General features: G+C 31.8%; 3 protein-coding genes across 3 annotated transcripts; 1 reads left to right on the plus strand and 2 right to left on the minus strand.

Annotated features, from left to right (window-relative positions):
- The first annotated feature begins 632 nt into the window (after positions 1-632).
- Positions 633-1,844, plus strand: LOC125820898 (early nodulin-like protein 1). Its single transcript, XM_049500324.1, has 2 exons — positions 633-816; positions 1,459-1,844. The coding sequence occupies exons 1-2, from the start codon at positions 633-635 to the stop codon at positions 1,842-1,844; spliced, it is 570 nt and encodes a 189-aa protein (XP_049356281.1).
- Positions 1,845-3,655: 1,811 nt separating this feature from the next.
- Positions 3,656-3,988, minus strand: LOC125820935 (protein RALF-like 22). The gene has a single exon (XM_049500357.1). The coding sequence runs from the start codon at positions 3,986-3,988 to the stop codon at positions 3,656-3,658; it is 333 nt and encodes a 110-aa protein (XP_049356314.1).
- Positions 3,989-6,530: 2,542 nt separating this feature from the next.
- On the minus strand, positions 6,531-23,510 carry LOC125820927 (probable LRR receptor-like serine/threonine-protein kinase At1g53430). The gene is made up of 24 exons (XM_049500354.1): positions 23,421-23,510; positions 17,913-18,087; positions 14,630-14,701; positions 14,335-14,403; positions 14,165-14,236; positions 14,000-14,071; positions 13,630-13,701; positions 13,490-13,561; positions 13,287-13,358; positions 13,041-13,112; positions 12,885-12,953; positions 10,695-10,763; positions 10,514-10,579; positions 10,275-10,334; positions 10,112-10,159; positions 9,963-10,012; positions 9,427-9,794; positions 9,085-9,280; positions 8,867-9,004; positions 8,459-8,577; positions 8,115-8,325; positions 7,791-8,028; positions 7,502-7,652; positions 6,531-6,996 (listed from the first exon to the last, which is right to left on the minus strand). Exons 1-24 carry the CDS (start codon positions 23,506-23,508, stop codon positions 6,562-6,564), a joined length of 3,054 nt encoding a protein of 1,017 aa, XP_049356311.1. The 5' UTR covers positions 23,509-23,510; the 3' UTR covers positions 6,531-6,561.
- Between the last annotated feature and the right edge of the window lie 2,111 nt (positions 23,511-25,621).

The raw sequence follows: 25,621 nt of genomic DNA on the forward strand, positions 1-25,621 counted from the left end.
TTTCTTATTTGAAAATAAAAATAAAAATTGACCTTTTAAGAAACGTATCAAATATATAAACTAAAGCTTCACACATTGAAATATAATTTTAAAAAAAATAACAAGCAAATTTCTTCTATAATTAAGTACACACAAGATAAAATAAAATAAAAAAATAACAAGCAAATTTTTTCTATAATTAAGTACACACAAAATAAAATAAAATATTTTAATCAAAGTTTCAAAGCGTTGACTACTATAATCTATCTTCTATAGTTATAATCTTAATCTTTCAACATTTGAAAACTATAATTAATACTATAATCAATTTAAAAATAACTTACTCTAATCAACTTGCATGATTTTTTTAAAAATGTTTTTTATAACTAAAATCAGATAATATGTAATTTAAATCTTTAAAAAAAATGGCCAGATGTGTAATAAACATTTTTTGCCAAATGTCAAAGTTTTTCTGTAAAAAAAATAATATTACCGTTTATTTATTTATTATTAATCAATAAAAGACAAATTATTATAATTATGATATTTTAACACAACAATTAATCAGCAGCTTATACTTTCCATAAATACTGCTAATTTTCCACTCATTAAACCACAAAATTCTCTTTCCATCTAAAAAAAGAGTATTATTCATGGAGTTTTTGTTGTCTCAAAGCTATTTTTTTCTGATTTTTCTGGGGTTTATTATGTGTGGTTCATTTTGTGAAGCTAATCATACATTTTATGCTGGTGGTGAAAGTGGCTGGGTTTTAAATCCTTCTGAACCTTATAGTCATTGGGCAGAACGAAATCGCTTTCAAGTCAATGATACGATTGGTAAATCCTCTCCTATTTCTTTGTTTGCTTACAAAAAAAGAAAAAAATAAAAGAATGTTTACATTTTATTTAAAAATTATTTTTTTGTATATAACTTTTTTTGGAATCTTTTAATCAGAGGCGAAACTAGAAGGATGAATGGGTGTTCATCCGATCCATTTTGTTAGAAAATCAACTATATATATATATATATATATATATATATATATATATATATATATATATATATATATATATAAATAAATATTGAACTGTGTGAGATTAAAAAAATTGCATCCACTATTGGATCTTGACATAAAGAAAACTTTTAGTGTAATAACAAATGTGGTAAAAAATTATTTTAGATTTAGAGGGTTCATCGAAATTCCTTTCACTGAGAAACCGTACTATGTATATGAAGTTCTTTTTGATGTATATATAGAGTTATACATGTTGAGCCCTTTGGTGAAAATTTTATATCTGGGAAACTTGTAATATAGTAAGAAATGTGGTTAAGAAGTTGTTTTATATTGCTAGTTTAAATTCTAAGCAGCGTGATATTTTAGATTTTTTTCTCTCTAAATCTCCTTGTTAGAATTTCTGACTTAGGTGCAATTAATTTGTGTGTATACTTTATGATTTGACTTTTTTTTTCTTTTGCAGTTTTCAAGTTTGAATTAGGGTCAAATTCAGCTCTTTTTGTTTACAAAGAAGATTATTACAATTGCAACAAGGAGGATCCAATTGTTATATTAGATCATGGTGATTCAAGATTCACATTTAATGGACCAGGCACATTTAGTTTCATCAGTGGACATGAAGATAATTGTGAAAAGGGCCAGAAACTCATGATTGTTGTGTTGTCACCCAATCATACTAAAGCCCAAGAAGCCCAAACATCATTGAGCCCAACACCTGCTGAATCCATTGGCCCAGTTTTATTACCCGCCCCGACTCCGGCTAAATCGGGTGCTCCAGCAGGGTTCATTTCTTGGAGTTTTAGTATTAGTTTGATGATGATAATAACAACTTATTTATTATGTATCTAGGTTTAATTCTTTTAAGTTCTTTGTGTTTAAGAAAGCGCCAAATAGCGTCTATCTCATTCACAAAATTTGTATTGAATACCTCTGATTAAGGGTAAAAGAAGGAACTTTTTTATGGACTAGTACTCATGTTTCTTGTTTTTTTTTTTTTAAAGAAAAAAATACTTATTAAGAAGAAGAGTAAATGTTTAATCTTTATCAAACAAATATAACTAAAGAATATAAATAGTCTCATGTCATTTAAAATTTCAATTTTCTTATGAACTGGAAAATTGTTGGTCTTTAGTTAATCAGTTTATAAGTACTTAATCATCGAAATCGCATTAATGTTGACGGGTTTGTGTGTAAATCAACTTTATAGAGTTGCAAATTTTAAATTGACATAGAATTTAAGAAAGTAAATTACTTCCTTTAAGACACTTAATTTGTTACATTTTTGACTCACATGTCCCTAAGAACTACTCCCTTTAATTTGTTCAACGATAATTGTTCACTATATTATTTTGGGATGTTCAACAATACTTGTCCACTTTATGAAATCAATAAATAATAATTATATAATTATTTTCTAATTTATCCTTATCATTAATTATAGTCATTTCTCTATTATATTTTTCAAGCTATTGCATTTATTATATTCAAAGGGTGATACAGTAAAATTACCCTTCTATTTATAGTTTCTTAAGAAGTGTGCAAAGTCAATAGTGGACAAGTATGAGGGAGTATATATTATGACATTGATACCCTATTTGTTACCCTTAATTATTTAAAATGTTAATCTCTCTTCAATCTTCTACTTTTAGTTATGACGTAAAGTGGTTTGAAGAGAGTAAAAAAGATTTATTAATCTTGTGATATCAAACTAATTAAAAATGTATAGAATATATTAAAATGTCCTTTAATTTCGTTGATCGCATGGTCTTAAATATATTATGTGAAAAATTGAAATTAAAGAATTGTCCAAAAAAAAGATATATTCTTTTTGAAACAAACCTAAGAAAAAAAGTAAGCAAAAAAGAATGAAACCAATGGATCGGAGTACTATAAAATTGTTAGAATGGGTAACATATGTTATCGATGCCAAAAGTTAAAAATTTAGGCTACATTTTAAAAGCGTTCCCAAAATATTTTAGGCAACCCTTTACAAGTGTTGTTCAGATTTAGTGTGGCCGTAGGCCTAAAATGGTGTAGTGCATGCTTCCTCCTCTCCAAAACTTGTTTTTGGGAGTCATATCTTTATAACATGCCTCTAGACTTTGATTTTTGTTTTTTAAAATGGAAAAAATATGTCATGGAATAACAGAATTAAATCTTGAGAATATTTTGCCGCCAGAAAACTGTAACTATTTTGCAACAACGACGAGGAAATACAGCAGAAAATAATAAATAAGTAAATAACTTGGGTTAAATTCAGTTCAAGTTTTAATGAAATTTACATCTCATTCCTCTATTGGAAATACAAAATTAATTAACAAAAGAAACCACTTTTGAAATAACAATATCGACAAGGCGAGTGTTCGAAAATCGTGAGGAGAATTCGAAACTTGAGATGTTAGAAGGTGCAAAATCAATGGATGCAGGAGCTGCTACAATTGCTTCATCGTATCACTTCGCCTCAGATCTACCCATCGAGGTTGCAACACAAGAAAAAGAAAAGAAATAAACACAAATTCTATATATATATGTCTTCAATAAACCTTTCTCACCTCCTACGAATCGTCCAATGGACTAGAAAAGAATACAATCTAGTTACTTACCCTATTGATCCAGAACTCTAAGCAATTCAAACATTATCTTATTTTCGAGATTATAATTCAAGAATTAGTCCTAGCACAACGTGTAATTTGAGTGCAACCACGACGATAAGGATTAACTCGTTGGTTTGCATGACAATTATAATAAGAAGCACCTCGTACATTACAAGGAACATTGTTCCTCGACATTGCCCCATAGCTAACATAACCATTTCTTCCTCCTAATACACGTCGACTAATATCTGACTCCATCATCATCTCTTCCTCCTCATCTATGCAATTTCCCACAAGGCCACCATTGCACTTCCTCGTTGAGATTGCACGGTAATCCTCACCGTGCATGATTGATGATAACGATGATGATGATGATGATGATGATGGATCGATCATCATGATAAATATTGAGAAAATTAAAATTATGCATAGGCGGAATTCCATCTTTTGTTTTTTTTTTTCGAGTTTGTGTGTGTGTGTGAGGGTATTGATTTATATTGGAAAGTTTCTTGGAGTGTAGGGTGGAAAGTGAAGACAAAAGATGGAAATAATTAATTAGGGTTAATATGGATTTTTAGAAAATTATGGTTCATTTGTTATACGTGATTTGAAGTGATTTACGCTTTAGTAGTGTTTGAAATGTCCGGTTCTTGCTCTTTATTTGCTTAGATTTAGCATCATCCGTTACTCCTATTTAATTAGTGTATAATAAATATTGTTATGTTTTTATTATATAAAAAATAATTGAAATTCATAAACGTATACATGACTATATATTATGATACATTCGAAAAACTCTTTTTCCTTCCTTCAAAAAAGATAAATTCAAATATGATAAAAAAAATTTTTAGGACAAATCATAACATATGTATCAAACAATTAGCATGTGAAATTGTTTATATATACGAAATTATAGTGAACAATTTTCAATAATTGTATTTTTTTTAATTATATAGTACTCATAACTTTTAGATTGTCATAATAGATTAAGAATGGTATGTAGTGACAATATGGATTATAATTGTTTTTAAAATCTTAAATGTTATAATTTTTGGTACATAATTTTTGTGTTTTTAGTATAACTAATCTCTGGATACATGTGTTGCACGTGTATCTATAAATCTTTTGGTACATAATTTAATTTGAATAATCACATAAAACTATTACTGAATTTGAATATAGTCCAAGTTATTCTATGAATTTAAATTTGACAAAATTTAAGTGCTTACAATATTATCCATTCAAATCATGTTTATATTAATCATTTATCAATCTATAACTATTTTTTTCGGCATTTTAAGTTAGAGTTTTAAGTTTTAAATGTACAATGATGATACTTTTATTTTTTAAACCATAACTTGTTAGTTGATCCATAACAAGTAGTAATTGGAAAAAAATCTAAAAATATATAGCAACAATATTCGTCCACTTCAAGACTTAACTAACCAATCTTTCATCCAAAAATTTACACATATTTCTCCATGAAGGCCATTCATTCAACATTCAAAGTAAATAAATTTGATTTCGAATATGAAATTGTGTTAAACTTGATAAATTCAGAACAATAGAAGTTGATACCATTTCAGATTTCGAGCACGTTTGGATTGACTTTTCATTTTTGATTTATAAGTCAAAAGTCATAAGTCATATGTTAGAAATTCTAACTTATGACTTATTTTTAGCATTTTAGCTTAAACTAAATACTTATAAACACTATTTAAATTTATCCAAGCACTCTAAAAATGTTTTAAAACTATTTTAGCTTTAAAACGCTTAAAATAAGTCAATCCAAACATGATATAATAATAATGGAAGAGAGTTAGGAATGAGATTTTAGGTACAAAATGGGAGAGAATTATTACAGAATAACTTTTCTACCTTACACTAAATAAGTTCCGTATATACTCTATCTTTTGCATACTCAAACTAATAGAATCACATCACAATGAGTATGTTGTGTTTTAACTAAATTCTAAATTTAATTGGTACTGTGATGATAAAAAATATTTGACGGAAACTCACTTTGAAAGCTTCGTAGTTTATGTTATTTTTGGTCTATTTCAACAATCTGATGCAACTTTTTGAGATGATTTTTCTGTCTGTTTTTATGTTAAAAATTACTGGCGGATTTTTTTTTTTTTTGTGTGTTTCTAATTGATCTTTTTTTTTTGTTTCGATTATATTAATTAATCAAAATTTGATAGAAATTAAAAGTGTTCACATTTAATAAATTTTAAAAATTAAAATTGCTCAATTAATTTTAAGGAGACTATTTTAAATTTACTTTCATCGATAAGTAAGGTTATCTCCAACTCAACACTATATTTTATACTATTATAGTGTGTGAATAGTGTCAAACCGAAATTTGTGTGACATTATTCATCAACATCAAATCACCTATAACATTTTTCATTTAACATATTGTAAATTATATGCTTTTAATTAAGTCCCTAATATCCTAATTATTTTTTATGTAATATCTTTATAATATTGATTGTAAATCTTAATTTTGAAAGTTATATATTTATGTAAAAGTTAAAATATTTTTTTTATCACAATGTTACATTTATTTAATTGTGTTTCATCAATGATTTTACTTTTATTTTTATTATTCGTTAATATGTATATTGTATAATATTTGTTAACAATTTATTTTATTTAAAAATTTATAATATAAAATTATTTTATATCAATTAATGAAAATAAGAAAAGAATACGAAGTATGTAGGGTGAATATGTGGGAATAAAAGAAAGATTTGTTTTGTGAAATAAAGAAAATATAAATGAAACAAAAAGAAAAAGAAAAGAAGTGGAAAAACACGCACACATTTATTATATGCACATAAATATTTGGTCCGGTTTACCTAGTGCACACTCACCACGGAGTGCTCAACCAAAGGACAGAGGTTGTAGCGCTGCAGGTTATATTTGGTCTTGTGTGAAAATACGGTTACATAATTACATGATGGAAATCAAAATGTACTTGTAAAGTTCTGTGAATCTATGTTTATATCATAAAGATCTTGAAGAAGCCTATTTGCGCTTTCATCTTTACCAGGGATAGACCCTGAGGAATTATTCCAAGGTGCATTCATACTTTGTCCTTGACTGTCCTGAGAGTATGTTGATACTTGTGTTATTTCACTGTCATGTGAAAGTTTCTCAAATGATTTAAATCTCATTTCGTCGTTTGAAGATGTAGTTCGCTTGATTATTGGTGCTTGCAACGGAACTTTTCCTTCGAGCATACTCACAACAGAAGACATGGATGGTCGGAGAGTAGGAGAGAGATTTGTGCACAAAAGAGAAAGATTTATCATTCGCATTGCCTCATTTTTGGAGTAATTGGAACCGAGGCGAGGATCTACCAGTTCTAACAGATTTCCCTGTTCTTGTAGGACGTAAGCCTAAAATAAACATTGACATACATAGCAAGATGAAATTGGAGAAAAGAAAAACTAAATACGCAAAGATACATCCATAAGAATGTGAGCCGAACTAATGAAACAACTCTGATTCTGATATTTTCTGTGGAGGTATCATAGCAAATACTCTCCCTACGTTTCACTTTGTCTAATTTTAATTTAAACTAAAGATATGTAGAATGTACCAAAATACCTTTAAATCATGTGGTTTTAAATATGTCACGTGGAAAGTTAGAATAAAGAGTTGGCAAAAAAGAAAAGAGACCTTTTTGAAACTCGCTATGAATAAAAGTAAGATAAACAAATTGAAACGAATGGAGTATATATTTGCACAAAACACTAACAAGAGAAGCTTTTTCTGGCTTATCATTCAGAGTGGAATTAAACTAAACATGCACATGCAAGACTTATAATACATGATGTAGCAGCAGTTTTGAAAGATATTAGTATTTGGGAATATTGACAGTTGAGTAAAAAGATAGTTTACCCAGTCAAGAAGGTAAACAAATTCCTCTTTTGGCCTGTAGTTTGTGTTGCTTTTCCCACTGACAATCTCCAAAGCAACGACTCCGAAGCTATAAACATCAGCTTTATCTGTCAAGTAGCCTCTCGTTGCATACTCCGGAGCCATATAACCTCTTCAAAAGAGGAAAAAGAAATGTAAGACACTTCAAACTGACCATGTTAATGTATGACGAACAAATTCAAATGGGGAGAACTGTTACTCTCTCATCATAACATGATAGTACAGAGACAGTTATGATAAGAAGGCTCACACTGTTCCAGCAATTCGGGTGCTAATATGAGTGTTCTCTTCTTCATCTAATTTAGCCAATCCAAAATCTGAAATCTTAGCGTTCAGATCCTTATCAAGAAGCACATTGGTACTCTTAATATCTCTGTGGACGATTTTCAACCTTGATTCTTCATGAAGGTAAGCTAACCCTTTTGCTATTCCTGAGCATATCCTTTTTCTGGTTGCCCAGTCTAGGTTCAACCTCTGGTCGTCACGGCCTAAGAAAGGAGAATTAGAGGAGTATTAAGCATAAAATTATCACTGCATGATTAATGATTTTCAAAATGTTGTTGCAAAGCATTACCAAAGAGAGCTCGTGCAAGACAGTTATTTTCCATGTATTCGTATATCACCAGTAACTGGTTCCCTTCTATGCAACAACCGTAAAGCTTGACAAGGTTTGGGTGTTGTAGAGCTGAAATCATGCCTATCTCATTAACAAATTCACGATTTCCTTGCTTCGACTTGGAAGAGAGCTGCTTAACAGCTATGACTGCCCCATCGGTGAGGACACCCTACAGACAGCAGGATTAATTTACAACGATCATATTACAGACAGAAGGATAGCCAGTAGGAAACATCACCACAGAACCGCAAGCTGTCCTTACGCAAAATCTTTATGGATAGATATAGGTAGAGAATTAATACCTTGTAAACTGGTCCAAACCCTCCTTCACCAATTTTGTTGGCAGGATCAAAGTTATTTGTAGCAGCTTTAATTTGTCTAAGTCTAAAATGACCTGTTTGTAAATCAAGGGCTCTGAGTTCTGTAAACGAGAATAATATCAACGTCAGTATATATAGATCTTCTAAAACATCTGTATGACGAACAACAATTTTTAAAAGAATAAACATCTGTATGATATGTCATGAACATTTTGTTGTGTGCTGACTATCTATGATATGTCATGATGTCTAACTGCCAACAGAACAATCATCTATGATAATTATTTGTATGTTGCAGCAAGAAATCTCGTACATAATTCTGATTATCACAACAGAAGTATCGCCATATCAAATGTAGAGAGTGAATAAATTCTTTGAGGTATATGTTACCTAATTCTTCTTGATTAATTTTCCCTCCAAAAATGCCTTTCTTCCACAGAGAAAATAAAACTATCAGAACCACCACAATTGAAGCGAGTACAATGCCAATAACAGCTCCGACAGGTAACCTGCGACCTATTTTGAAGTCTGCAAGAAGAAAATGGGATTTTCTTAAGATAAGATTGTGGGAAGATAAGTGTAAAGTCTATAGGCAGAGATATACGGACTTGGTGTCACTGAGATAGCTGAAATCAGAGGTCCATATACACCTCTGTCTGGAATAGCGTTAGTCCCCTTTCCGGTCCAATACAAGTGAATCTCCAGAGTGCTACTAACAGTAATATCATCAAAGTCCTTGATAATGACTTCTCCAACACCGTTAGCTTCCTCCATGATATTGAAATCCTTCAAAACTACTCTCCCCTGTGTAAGAAATCAAAATATACCACATTATCTCCAACAAATTGGTACCTTCAATCTTAAATCAGAAAGTTGCCAATCATATCAGAACTCAGTATATCAACATTACATATTTATTATTTACAAAAGAAGTTAGGCCTCAAACTTACTTGTATTGCTACATCAAATATCCTCCTTCCAAGGCTGCTATATGTTGAGTCATTAGAAAACATTATTTCAGCAAAGTGAAGTCTCACTCTGTAGCTACCTCCTCGTAGGCAAAGCCCATAATATTTGAGAGAATTAGGGGCAAGGCGTGCTGTGTTGTAAAAGTTGGCACCGGATATGTTCAGTAAAAATCTATTTGTTGCAATATAACTAACATTTGCAAGACCCACGTACACTCCTGAACTGCTGAATGCCCATCTATCAGAGGACGAAAAAAAATATGATGGACCCCTGTTGGTCAAGTCCTCCTCGTAATCATTTCCCTCATATGTAATTCTACCTCCTCCACAGTTTATGAATAGCGAATGATCTGCAATTGACATAAAGAATGTAACATGAGTAAGGGTTGTGAAATTATCTCTCAACTCCAAAGTTATGTTTTTGTACTTAAAAAGTCCACAGGTTGCCACTCCAAGAGTTGGTTCAGTGGTAAATGATCCAGACATAACCCCTGAGGTTTATAGGCTGCAACTCTTACATTTCGTTTCTGCGGGACAAATGAGGGGTTTCATGGAACACCAGGAATCCCTGCAATTTCGAATAGATTAAGCCACATAATTATAGACAATACACAGAAAGCATCAAACAAACTAGCACCTGATGCATAAGACAACATTTAGGACTTACGTGTTGTTGAACGTGTTCATTGTATCTGAATAGCTGGCAGCTAAGTTTCTGTTTAAAGAAAGAAGGTTTGTAAGTTGTGTAGTTAAAGGAGCGAAATTCTCACTAATAAAAAAAGAAATAATATATGAACGTAGGTTCCCAAACAAAGAAGTACAATGCTCACACGGTAGAGGGCTGGCATCCTGGAGTAGATGTATGGGTGAAATTGTTGTATGATATATCACTGCAAAAAAAATTATTGTTGTCATCCACTTAGAAGACACCAAATTCTTGCAAATGCGTCCTTTCAGCAATCAAAAAGTTCTGGGGAAAAAACTGTTAACTTTGAAGTGTGCCGGCATGATAATAACCAAAGTTTACTACTTAGATGAGGAAAACGGAACAAATTGAGCAAATACCAACATGTTCTCATCACTACTAAACACCCAGCTGGGAATTTCTCCGCTTAATGCGTTGTTACCAAGAAACCTACATCACAGATAAAACTTTTGCTTGTTGTTACCGAAAGAAAACTTTGAGGAAAAAAAAAAACATTACAAGATTTATGCTTCAACTTGTAAAGGTTTCACTGCAAGGTACCTACATGTTATTAAAGTCCAACTGCCTAAATGTATCTGGGATTGGACCATTCAACATGTTGTTGCTCAGGTCCCTGCAAGTAAATAACTCTTATCAGAAGCAGGCAGGATTAGCATCACCAGACAGCAAAGCAAACCACTGTGAATCCTTCGTCTTATGAATATATATAGAAAGCATCTTATTTGTTCTGACTAGATAAATCAACAAATCATGTATATATAACAACCTCTAAGTCTAATGTTACACTTGGTAGTCCTATTCACAATTAGATAGAGAAATACAAGCTGAGAAATATCGTATAAGTTCCAACTTCTGAAGAAAAGGTAGTCACACAAGAATATTTATATACCAATTATCATCATAGCTGAGAAACATCAAATTCTATGTCATCTCTGAATACATCTCACCTGGACTTCTATGTTCTAGTACTCTTAACAACAACAACATACCCTGTGAAATCCCACAAGTGAGGTCTGGGGAGAGTAGAATGTACGCAGACCTTACCACTACCTTGTGAAGGTAGAGAGGCTATTTTCGAAAGACCCTTGGCTCAAGTGCAACAAATCCCGGTATAAAGAAGGAGACAATGAAGAGAATATAACAAATAACAACGAAACAGTGCAAACGTCTACCAGAGAGGAGCCAAAACAACAATAAATCATGTGATAGTCGAAACATCATAAGCAACATACTAGGATAGATTATTAAAATAATAATAATAGACAATGATGAAAATAAAAAAACAAGAACTACAATAATACAACTAACACCACTGCAAACACTAGTCACCTTAAGCAAGACAACACTACACTACCTACTAACTGTCTACCCTAATACATGTCCTCCACTCCCTCCTATCTAGGGTCATATCCTTGGTAACCTGAAGTTGGGTCATATCCTGTCTTATCACCTCTCCCCAATATTTCTTCGGCCTACCTCTGCCTCTCCTCATACCCTCTATCACCAACCTCTCACACCTACTCATTGGTGAATCTATGCATCTCCTCCTCACATGTCCAAACCATCTCAGTCTCGCTTCCCTCATCTTGTCCACCATGGAAGTATAAACACTGAGTAAGTGCTGAAAAAAGATGCTTTAAAAATGATCATAAAAGAGTATTAAATAGAATTACAGAGAGAATAAGAAGACTCCTAACCAAACACTATAACGTAATCTAAATAAACAATGACCGCTGAACTAATTAATGCAGTATCCTAAATAAACTGAACTAACAGTAGCTAACAGGACTGAGCGTTCTGTGCCAATAGGAAGCCACTCCCACCTTATTCCGGATTTCCCCATTTCTAAACTTATCGCTCCTAGTATGACCATACATCCACCTCAACATCCTCATCTCCGCAACGTGCATCTTTTGGCCATGGGAGTTCTAGACTAGCCAACACTCAGTCCCAAGCAACAATGTCGGATGGACCACCACTCTATAAAACTTACCTTTGAGTTTTGGCGGTACCTTTTTATCACACAAGACTCTAGATGCAATCCTCCACACTTCATCCACGCTGCACCAATATGGTGCGTGATATTATCGTTGATGTCTCCATTTCCCTGAATCATAGGCTTATGATACTTGAATCTATATCTCTTGGGTATATTCAGTGTGTCAAGCCTCACTTCCATGCCTACCTCATGCATAGCATCATTGAATTTGCACTCCACATGTTCTGTCTTAGTTCGACTCAACCTGAACCCTTTAGCCTCCAAAGTATGTGTCCACACCTCTAACTTATCATTAACACGATTGCATGACTCATCAATCAGTGTTATGTTATCCACAAATAACATACACCACGGCACCTCATCTTGAATGTCTCGCGTCAATACGTCCATCACCGAGGCAAATAGAAACGGACTAAGAGTTGACCCTTTGTGTAATCCCATCTCCACAGGGAAATGCTCCGAGTCTCTTCTCACCATTCTTACCCACATTTAAGCTATTTCGTACATGTCCTTTATCGCCCTAATGTAAGCCACCAGTACACCTCTCGCCTTCGGACATCGCCACAAGACTTCTCTCGGGACTTTATCATAGGCCTTTTCAAGGTCAATGAATACCATATGTAAATTCCTCTTGATAAACTAAAATATAGAAGAGACAAAACACAGATCTTGCTGGGAATAAAGTTTCCCATAAAAGAAGAATGATTAAAAAAAATAAAAAGATGACGAACTTACAAAAGTTTCAAAGGCATGGTACCTACATAGCTTGGAATAGGACCGAAAATTGAGCAATTTCTCAAAGTCCTGCATCATTAAAGAACCATGAGCATATGACATTATGATGAATCGATGTAATAGCTAAATTTCCAACTACAAGCATATACTACTCACAGCCTTTCCATCTTCTTCAAGTCTTGAAGATTTGGGAATTGCATTTGTTTTCCTCTCAAATCAGATATCCTCCTGAAAACAACAATGCACATGAGAACTTCCGCTATAGCCTTCAATTTTCATTTCTCAAGAGATTTTCTCTTTTAATCTATTCTTTCTGTTATAATAGTAGAAAAGGAGCTTGACAGTGAATTTAAGAGTCATTTGACTGTAAAAACAGGTAGTATGAGAGAAGTGTGTACTTACAACTCGGTCATATTTTTCAACTGGGATACTGTAGGAGGAATAGGTCCTTCCATTGACGTTCCTTGAATGTCTCTGCAAAAAGTTTCATGATATTTGCTATTAAATACAATGTGTGCTACCAATTTTTTGCTTTTTTAAAGTTCCGAATCCTTCAGGAAGAAGAAAATTGCATCAATATTTACAACTACCAGATGCATACTTACAATCTATCCATTTTGGTCCAATTTCCAATAAAATCTGGTATGGTTCCAGATATGCTAGTCCCATCTATCCTACTGCAAACAAATGAAAGAGTTAAGAGAATGAAACCTGTCAAATGCTCTTTTAACATTTTCTTGCTTACAAGTCTGTCATGTTCTTAAGATTGCTGAAGTTCTCAGGTATAGTTCCTGTGAGATTATTGGCAGAAAGAAACCTGCAAAATGATCCATCAATTAACCATGATAACTGAAAAATCACACAACTCATCCTGATTTGATTGGCACTTTTTGCTTATGTTTGATACAATTTGACCAACTTTTGGAGCTAAATTAGACTCTATTAACTCCAGAAACTATATAAAAGTACTATACGTTACAGTTCTTTTCAAATCAAAATGGTGAGAAAAATGCATTTTAGTTTGACTATTGGGAAGCGAAAAGTGCCAAATAATTTGGAACAGAAGTAACTATAAGTAAATAGTAGACGTCGAATATGAGGTTACTACGTCTTACATTATTCTCAGGCGGCTCAAACTACCAAGGTTTGGAGGAAGAGGTCCTTCAAGTAGATTATTTTCCAAATTTCTGAAAATATCCAATTCATCAATGTGACATCTAATTAGATACACCAAAAGTATTTAGAAAGTTTAAAGGAAGTATGCAATATCTTCAACTTACAGTTCTTCCAGTGTGAAAATGTCACCTAACTCCTTGGGAATCAGCCCACTGATACGGTTACCCAAGAGTGACCTATACATATGAGTTTGAACAAAATGTCAGAAGACCAAAAAAAAAAAAAACCTTCTTTGCTGAAAATCTTTTAAAAGATTAAACAGAAAAGAACTTACAAAATAGAGACGCGAAGCTGGCCGTAACTTGAGGGAATCGATCCATTTAAGTAATTACGGGACAGATCTCTGGAAATGTAAATATTGATTGAGCCTCCAATTTTGCATATTATGATCCACTTCAAATTTTTTCACACCTTTTAAGGATATGGTTTACACAATTCAATAGACTTTGTTTCATATAAAGCAACAAATTAACTTGTTACTGTTATGATTTTATAAGAAAAAAATTGAATAAAACACATACAAGCTTCTGTAATCAGAAAGGGGAGAAATCCTATTAACTGATACTCACAATTCTCGTAGATGAGTAAGATTTGCAAATTCTGGAGGCAGAGTTCCCGTAATATTAAGACCTTTCAATTGACTGTATCAACAAAAAAGCAGAATTCCTGTCATATTAAGACCTTAAACTATGCAGTCATTTTGAAGATCTAAGACTCAATGGAATATAAATCACAACAGGACATTGTTCTTGGACTCTCTTTACATGTAAATACTTACACGCACTAGGTATTTATATCAAATTAATAACTTATCATAGTTAAGTGATTTAATGAAGTAAAAATGTGTACTAATTAACCATGATAAAGTGATAAAAATTAGTTTAACGTGTTAGGGCCGAAATAAGCAGGTGTAATGCGGAAACTAGCAAAGCAAACCTCGAAAGACCATGAGTAAGAAGACAAACGAGAAATATACCAAAAGAGACAGATTTAACGTGGTTCGGTCAATCGACCTACGTCCACAAAGGAGATGAGCAATCCACTATAAATATGAGAGTACAAAATATGAAGAGAAACAACCTCAAACAATTCACTCTGAATACAAGGAGGTACACAAAACTCTCCCCCATAACCGCAACTCTCAAAACCCTAGGACTACATTGTGAATGCTAATTAAGTTAGAAGGAACAAACTTATATTTATAGAGTCCTAAACCTTTCCTACAAGAAAAGGACTAGTAAAATATTAAAACCTTTTCCTAAAAGGAAAACCTATTTATGGTAAGAAATCAGGGCAAATAAACACCAACATAACGAACATGGAAAGCTGAAACTGAAGAAAGTTCAACATGTACCAAAAAGCAAAAACTAGTACGAAATTTAGTTTATGTTAGTGAATTATCAAATGTTGGTTGTGTTGTCACTTTTAATGCAGATTCATGGAAGATTACCAAGGGTAATTTGGTGATAGCATGAGGGAAGAGAGATGGAACTCTGTATATAACATACACTCAGGATGGCTCCCCAGGTAGCATGTGAACTATCTCAAAAAGCATGGACGGTAAGCAGGTAAAACTATCGCATCTTAGAGTTTCTGGTTGCATTACTTATGTTCATGTGAATGATAATGAGAGATCTAAATTAGATGTGAAGTCCAAAATTTGCACTTTCTTAGGCTATGGTGGTGATAGCTTTGGGTATAGACTCTGGGATTATGACAGTCATAAGGTAATCAGGAGCAAGAATATGATGTACAACAAAAGTGTTCTCAGTTCTGCATAAGAAAAAATTCAAGGGGAAACAGAAACAGATAGAACCGGTGTTTGTTAAACCTGAGGATTATGAGAACAGTGCTGAACAGGATGATGCACATGAGGAGGACAAACAGGAAACAATAGAGGCATCAGTTCCTCCACAACGGTCTATAAGATAGAGGTTTCCTAGCAACAATATTTCAGTCTCTTGATTACTTGTTACTAACAAATGACGGTTTTGATGAGAATGCAGGTTGATAGCAAGTTCAAGTGGATTCAGGCCATGGATGAAGAAGTGGACTCACTCCACATAAACCAAACCTGGGACTTGGTCAAATTGCCAAAAGGGAAGAAGGCAATTCAGAATAAATGAGTGTACAGGGTGAAAGTGGAGCATGGCGGCTTAACTACATACAAGGCAAGGTTCGTAGTAAAAGGTTTCCAACAGAAGACAGGTATTGATTTCACTGATATTTTTTCCCCTATGGTCAAATTACCTACTATTCGAGTTGTGTTAAGTATTGTTGCGGCAAAAGATTTACATCTAGAGCAGCTAGATGTAAAGACAACCTTTCTCCAAGGAGACCTAGAGGAAGACTTGTATATATGCAGCAACCTGAAGGGTACTAGAGGTTGGTAAGGAAAATGAGGTATGCAGACCGAAGAAGAGTCAAGGGTTTGAAACAAGCTCCAAGATAGTGGTACTTGAAGTTTGACAGGTGTAAGATGACTATTGGCTTTACTCGGTGTAATGGTGATCACAGTTTCTTCAAGAAGTTTGTAAATACATTATCTTGCTCTTGTATATGGATGGCATTTTAGTGGCAAGTTCTAACATGCATGAGATCATAAAGCTGAAGGAGTAAATGGCTGGTGAATTTTCAATAAAGAATCTTGGTTGTGTGTAGAAGATTTTGGGGCTGAAAAATTGGAAGAGACAAAAGAAATAAGTTGCTGAAGGTGAGATCTTGAAGAGGTTTAACATGGAGGATGTCAAGCCGATGAGAACTCCCTCGGCAGGTCAATTCAAGAAATCTCGCATTAACTTAGCCCAAAATCTGATAAAGAGAAGAACCGAATGGAGAACATACCATATGTATCAACTGCGGGAAGTCTCTTGTATGCTATGGTATGTACAAGACCGAATATTTCCCATGTAGTGGGAGTTGTGAGCAGATTCATGTCAAATTCTGGTACAGAACACTGAATTTGGTTGCTGATAAGAAGAGTACTACAGGCAATGTGTTTACTCTTGGAAGTGCAACAATCAGTTGGACCACAGAGGCAAAATATGTTGCTGCAACAGAAACATGTAAGGAGATGATTTGGTTGATGAAGGAACTAGGGCAAGATAAAGGATGGAATGCAGGTTGCTTAGTACAACAAAGTGTCATTCATTTGGCAAAGAACTCTACATATCATTCAAGGACGAAGCACATTGATATCAAGTATCGTTTCATTTGGTCACTTATAGAGGAAGGTTCATTCAAGCTGGATATGATTCAAACTGATGAGAATCCTGCAGATATGTTAACCAAATCAGTTACTACTGAGAAGCTGGGGGTATGCTCAACTTCTCTTGGCCTAGCTAACTTATCACCAATTCTATGATGCACGATGCGGAAGATGGTATCAGTCCCAAGTAGAAGAATTGTTAAGTTTGTAGGTCTGACCTCGATTAGGATTAAGATTGGAGGACATCCTAAACACTCTACGATTAGGATTTTTCGCACTCTAAATAAACTTGGATTCATTCGTGTATTTGTGATCCTCTTTCATTGAGAAACAATAAGAGTTGGTGACTGACCGTGGGTTTTCTTCCGCTGGAGGATTTCCCACGTAAAATTATGTGTTCTTTCTTTTCGTTATTATTGCTTTCATTATCGTTATCTCATAACACTAAGGACCTATTCATGATTACTCCCTCCATTCCAATTCATGTGGTAAAGTTAAAATATGTATGCAATTTAAGAAATAAAGGAAGATTTTTTAAACTTGTGGTCATAATTTATGCTATAAATTATAATATTGGTATAGCTACAAAACTTTTGAAGCTTATATATAGTAGTCAATATTTTAAAGATCAAAGCAGAGCTTACATTGTTACAACATGGCAAACTGAGCTGTTATTGAATGAACAATCACATGTTACGTTGCTGACAATTCTACGATAAGTAGGATCCGTCGTATTAAGACCCATCCCCTGCATGCAAGAGGCTCGGCTGACATTCCATCTGTTCTGAAGTTTCGATGATATTGTTTCCAGAACTTTTACTGTGACATCAAAGTAATATTAAATCACAATCGTTACAATAAACAGATGTTAGAAATCATATAGAGTATACTATTGTTGGACTCCAGGAGCAAATTAAACTACTGCATATAGTGATACTTGAGCTGTACAAAGAGGAATTAGCAAAGGATAAATTATGTAGTTAAACAACAAGCCAACAACAAAATGTGTTACTACTCCTATTTAGCTATGGGCTGTCAAAAGATCTTGTTAGTAGGGATGCGGCGGTGTGGGTTGAGCTTAACCCGCTAAATTCTTAATCCGCCCCGCCGTGCATAACAATATTTTTCATTTTCAATCCATCCCACTCTTCTCGCATAATTTTTGTAATATTTTCTTTTTTTAGTTAAGTTTGATACTAAAAATATAATTCATAAAAATAAATTCATTTTTTCATTAAGTTGTATTAATTTAATAGGATAGTGGCTTAAAAAATTATTTTTTAGAGGTCAATTGGAAAACATGTAAGAAATTGTATTATTTTTTATTGAACCATTTCATTTATGATCTTGAATATTTTAATAGCTTTAAAGAAATTATCTTAATAAATAATGTTCTATCACTCTTATAACATGTAAAAAGTTAAAAATAAGTTTAACCCACATAAAATCACATATACCTACCACCCGCCACACCCCACATTAGTTCTAAAAAAACCCACTTCAACCCGCCCCGCACAACCTTAAACCTGCCACGCATAGCCTTAAACCCACATCGTCCCGTCCCATTGTCATCCCTACTTGTTAGTAACGATAATTCAAGGATGGATTAGCAAGGAAATCGCTAGCTAATTTCACATAATGCATCATATTGGCCATTTGGCAATGTTATCAGTTTAAACACAATGCATCCTATTGGCCATTGGTAATAATATGTAGGCGGAATGACCTGGAAGACCCTTGAAATTTGTTCAATTTGTAAGTTAGACCCTTATATTTACGATTTTATCAACTGAACCCTTTAACTCAGGAATTCCACGTTTAAAAGCGTGTATTACACGCACACACCTAGGATGAGAAAGAGATTTAAAATATATTACTAAAAAACTATACGTGGAATAATATATTATTGTTAAAATGAGAATGCCTATTGTCCAAACTTAAGACGAAGGGTGTGTTTGGTATGAAGGAAAACATTTTCCAATTTTCTCATGTTTGGTTGGGTTAAATGTTTTGGAAAATGTTTTCCAAATCAACTCATTTTCCTCAAATTTAAGGAAAATGACTTCCCTTCAAAACTTAAGGAAATTTTTTTCCAAAACTCTCTTCCAACTTCAAATTACAATTTTTTTTGGTTGAAAAAATCAATTTATTTTGTCCCTACCCTTAAACTAGCCCTCCCAACGAGCCCACCCCCCCTCCCCAAAAAAAATTTAAAGCTTGTTTTTAACTTCAATTTTTTTACCCCACCCTCACCCCTACACCCAGCCCCCTACCACCACCACCCCCTCCAAAAAGAAAATTAAAAGTTGTTTATAAAAGATATTTTTAATTTTTATTTTTTTACCCCCTCCCCCCACCCCCTACCCTCTCCCCCCATCAGCCCCCCTACCAGCCTCCCACCCCCTTCAAAAAAAAAATTAAGTTTGTTTTTAAAAAATATTTTCAACTTCAAAATTTTTATTTTTTCACCCCTACCCTCGACCCCCCACCCCCCAATAGCCCCCACCCGCCTACTAGCCCCCCAAAACAAAATTTTAAGTTTGTTTTTAAAAAATAATTTCAACTTCAAAATTTCATTTTTTTCACCCCTACCCTCGACCCCCCCCCCCCCCCCAAAAAAAAACTTATATCTCAAATACATTTTTCATATATAAATGAAACACTAAAAATCTTTTCCGAAAAATATTTTCTACTCACCAACCAAACATGAGAAAATAAGTCAAAAATCTATTTGTTTTCCAGAAAAACATATTCCTTCATACCAAACACACCCGAAAGTTCAATTACTAAATCAAAATTTGAGGACATAAATGATTTTCACCTTTTTTTTTAGAGATGTCGACAGCAACAACTTACTAAATTTTGTTTGTGGGGGTTGGTGAAAAAGAAAATTGCATTGAAGGTAGGTTCGGAAAGCCACATGGTAATGTGAATTGGTGTAATTACTAGGGTGATATACCAATCTAGTAATTACACAACCTAGTAATTATGTTAACCTGCTTATTTGTCATAGTGTAATCACACATGTACAATTTGATTGCACAACTGTAATCATAAAGTTATATTAAAATTTAAAAATAAAGGTTAATTACTTAAAATTGAAAATCTATATTAGATAAATAGAGGCCTTTATAAATGGTGTTAAATTAAATATTTAAGATAAATATTATGTTTTAAAAATATATTAATTAATAAACTTAAGTTCTTAACTAATATTATAAAAATAATTGATTTACATTTTTCAAATTAGTATATTTTAATTAAATTAATAATAAAAACTAAAAATACAAGATTTCTATGAACATCATAAAATACATGTTTGATAAAAAGATTAATATTATAAATATAATGTCATAAATTATGAAAATATTTGACAAAAAAGTTATCTGTCAAGTCTAACTAAAAAAAATAAATGATTCACAATGTGAAATATCAAGTCAATACTACTAAAACAAATAAAATTGAAAATATAACATAATATAAAAATTTAAAATCAAAAAATTAATATAATACTCTAATTATGTCAAATTTTAACATAATGTATATAAATATGATTTAAAAGAAAAGAAAAACGTAAATCTATAACCTTATCAAACAATGAATTCTATTTCAATTTAATAATTAGAAACTTGTTAAAGAACAACATGTGATTGACAAGTAAAATGAGATAGAGGGAGTAATTTCCTATTTTATTTTGTACTCTGTATAAAATAATACATAAAAGAATTTATAACTTGAATAGATATTAATTATGCAGGTTTCTAAAATGGAAATCAAATATCATATACTAATTATATATATGAATAATTTATCTTCTAACCAGCTACCCAACATGATATTGCTAACACAAATTTAATACGTGCATAACTCACTTTCAAACCAGCCACCAAATAACCCTTGATTAATTACACAAAGCAACTTGTTTAATTCTTTTTCAGAATTAACTAATTAATTTTAATTCATTCTATTTCTTTAACCTAGATTAGATATTTCCTATGATATATACCATATGGTATTTTTAACTTTTATGTTTATTTTAAAATTATTTTTTACATAATCAATTAAAGGTAATTTAGTGAAAACATATTTACCTTATAGGAGTAAGTAATTTTTTATACGGTGATTACAACCTAAACACGTCATATTAAATTTAAATCTTTTGTTTTATTGTTCAAATTTCTATCATATTTTGTAGCTATTAACTAAGTAATACGTTTTTTTGTAGTATTTTTTGGTCTTCTTATCTATAAATGATATTTAATTTCAAATGTTAGGCCATTAATATAATTGATGAAAAAGAAGTAAAATGCAAATATCACCATTTAAAAAAAACAAGAAAATACTACTACAGCTTAAAAATTAATTTCACTTAATAATAATTAGGCACGAGCTTTTTTTTTTTCTCTTTTTTTTAAAGTAGTGTAAAAAAATTCACTTTCATAAACATACACTCATAAAAAGATCAATAATTGAAAGAAAAAGTTTAGATAGGAATTTCTTTTTCATAACGCATGACTACTTTATGTACTATATTTGATGTTAACCATTTAATAATGTTGAAAAATCAACTAACACAAACAAATAAATACACAAATTTGATTTTCGTATAGTTATTTAATTAAGCAGTGTAAGATTTTTATATTACAATATTATTTCACGCCTATTAATAAAATATAATTTTTTAATATAAAAATATAATTAAAAAATTATTATTATTTTTCTCTTAAATTACTGAAGTGATGCTTATTTTGGAAATAGAAAAAGTACTTATCATATCATAAAGTCACTTTTATATTTAAAAAATTAGAATAAAAAAGTGATATTTTGAGATAACCATGACTCGCATCTACTTATTTTTATTTGTCATTATTCGCTATTCAACAATTAAATTGTATGCATTTTCTTTATTGTTTTCTTTTTTAGAATTTTTGAAAAATAGTCTCTCTATCTCCACGAAATAGTGATAGATCTTCCTTCATACACTCTTACCTTTTCAAACTTTAAGTGAGATTTCATAGATAGTGAATAGAAGTGTTCACAACCGGGGTAAAATCAACTCAAACCAAAAAAGTTAAGTCAAATCGATTAAATAAAATTGAATTTTATTTGATTTGATTTTACATTTTTAAAAATCGATAATAAATTAATCTAATTTTGATTTTGTTAAAAAAAAAACAAAGAAATAATCAAATTGACAAATTGTATATATACTTTTTTTAATTAGATATAAATAGCATTTATGTTTTTGAACATTTTTAATCTAAAAAATACAACACTTATCTTTTATTTGTGTAACAATATCAGTAGCTTATGCATTATTTAGTAAGTTATGTTGTTTAGTATATTGAATTAGGCAACAATATAAGCAAGAAGTAAACATAATCAGAGTTTAAATATAAAAATTTCATAAGATCCAAAATGGCACGAAGAGAATTTATTTTCTTTTGAACGAATTGTTTTCTTTTTTGTGTGTGTTTTGAAGGAACAATTTTTTTTTTACTTTTGTGTATGGTTAATAACTAAATATGGAATTAAACTGAATCGAAAACGATAACAACCAAATCAATAATTATATATTATATTTAATTTGGTTTGATTTTAATAATTTAAAAATTGATTAAATTGATTTGATTGATTTTGATCAACAATCGATTCAATCCGATACTTGACCTATCACTGAATATGTTATTGTTATATCATATTAATATGGAAATTATAAAGAAAGTTATTACAACTTAATAGTAAATTTCGTATAATTTTTGAATATTAAAAATTTAAAATTTAAAATATAAATTAATTTAACTTTAAAAGCTAACGAAACCAAAAAACAAATTACTATTACTCCATTACTAATAAATATAAGAAAGAAAATAAAAAGAAAAAGAAAAAGAAAAAGAAAAAGAAAAGGCTGGCATGGATACTAGAAGCAATCTGCAATAGGAAAATATGAAGTTTTAGTTTTCAGATCGCAAAAGTAAAGACAAAAATAGAAAAAAGAAAACGCACACGAAGAAGAAGAAAAAAAAAAAAACAGATTTCCCAAATAAAATTACAGATCAATACGGAGATAATCAGTTATTTATTTATTTTTTGAAGAAAACTAGAATCAAGTAGCTTGAGATGAAATAAAAAAAGAGAAAAATGGTAACTACCTTCATCTTCAGGCAAAAGTTGAGCGTTGACAGATCTCAAACACAGAAAGAGAAATAAAGCACAAAATGTGATACAAGTAGTATCCATTGTTGCTCGAAGAAATTCAATTTTTATGTTTTTGGCCCCTTTTTAATTACAAATGTTGTATAAGAAAAAAGGGAAGATACAATTAGAGGAACAATATATAGAAAGGGAGTAGAAATTACTAACCATAAATGAAGAACTTGAAAGTCGTCTGATCGGTGGTTAGGGGTTAAATCCTTGTTGAAATGTTTTTGACGTCGACTACTTCACTCTCTCAACTCTGTACACAGGTCCTTTTCCGGACCTAATAAGTTATCGATTAATTATTTTGGCTTGGTGTGAAGGATAAAAATAAATATTTTTTTTGTCTCATTTTATGTGATACTTTTTGAATTATCAATTATTACGACTTATAATAATTTTTATGTAATTTATAAATATATAAATTTAATTTCAAGAAATTTAAAGATTTCATACGCAAATTTTTCGATTAAATTTAAACTGTTTGACTCTCAAAAAACAAAAAGTGAGAGAGTAGTAATTTTTATTTTAGGATCCATTTGACCACAAATATATTTGAAAAAAACTTACAAAAAATAGAAACAGCCAAGACAGATTCCTTAAAGGAACAGATACAGGCAACAAGGAACTTGATCAATCTTCTTCAATGTCTCCTTCCACTTCTTCAGGTCTCTTCCTCTAACATAAATGTATAAGTCAATCTCCTTGTATATTCTATCACATTGGTATGAAATCATTTGAAACCTGATAGTATTTCTTTCTCTCCATATAACATAGACGACCATTACAAAGACACAACTATTTATTGCTCCAGCACCATTAATCTTACTTGCTAACTTATTAGCCCATGCTAGCATCCTATTTGCCTTTTGATGCTTTTAACTTAGTTCTCAAATCATCGATCCCCATGACTGGCCCAAGTACCTTTCTTGTCACCCAAGCGGCATTTGGTGGAATAGTACAGGGTTCCACACAGGGGCGGACCTACCTTGTTGCAAGTGGATTCATATGAACCCACTTTGTCGAAAAAATATATTGTATATATATATATATATTCAATTTGTTTTTTTGAAATAAAACACTGTATATAATTAATTTGACTTCACTTAAACTAATAGTAACACGTAGCCCAGCGGTAAAGTGGTTACAATTTGATTGATGCATCGCGAGTAGGGTCCGCCACTGGTTCCACATCCTCACTCTTTATATAGTATGTATGTATTCATTTAATTCAAAGATAATCTTTCTTCTCATGCACTGCCCATAACAGTATCAGGATAGCAACATTATATTATTTCAAATTTTGAGATTGATTATGTTTTGAATTTCTTCTGTCTTTCGTTGAAGAATTTCTCTCAAGACATCAATGCTTTCCTAGAGCTCAAAGTTGAACCAGTCCATATAGATAGATTCTGCATATCCCTTCAATCAATTTCAGGATCCTCTTTGGCCATACAAAGATTTGTGCCAGTAAGTCTGCATCCCAAATACTACTGACTTTAATAATTGGATCCTTCCTGCATAAAAGAGCAGTTTAGTTGTTCAACACCTTATTCATTCAATGATCTTTTCCACCAAGGACATACATTGAGCTATAGTGAATCTCTTGGAAGAAATAGGCACCCCTAGGATATTTGAATGGTATCTCACCTTCCACATAGCCCAATGTTATTAATATTGTTAGCTTCATTTCAAGTTTCACTCCAGTAACATATAAAGCTTTTCTTAGTATTTGCATGTAATTTAAAGACCACAGAGAACATATTAAAAGCACCTTGCAGCAGTTGTATTGAATAGGAAAGACTAAATAGGGACACGTGACATAATTTTATCCGTTAATTTAATATTTAATAAATGTTGGGTCGGTTGATAAGATTATGACACGTGTATGTCCGTTAGTATAAAAGGTATATATGATCTAGTTTTTGGACGGTAGGGGCACCAATGTCCCAAAAGTATGATGGAGGATATCTGCATATCATTTACGATAGTTCGAAGGTATATTTATCCATTTTGCCTTAGAAAATATATCTTGAGGTTCCAACTTTAAACTCTAGAGGTGTTATATTTTTAGTTTTTAAATCCCTAAATAAAATCATAAAATCATCACTACCTATCAAATTAGTCTATTGAATTGGGTTCTCATGTTTAATCT

This window comes from Solanum verrucosum, unplaced genomic scaffold (assembly GCF_900185275.1).
Source record: "Solanum verrucosum unplaced genomic scaffold, falcon-dt-bn FXZP01000289.1, whole genome shotgun sequence".
Lineage (NCBI taxonomy): Eukaryota > Viridiplantae > Streptophyta > Magnoliopsida > Solanales > Solanaceae > Solanum > Solanum verrucosum.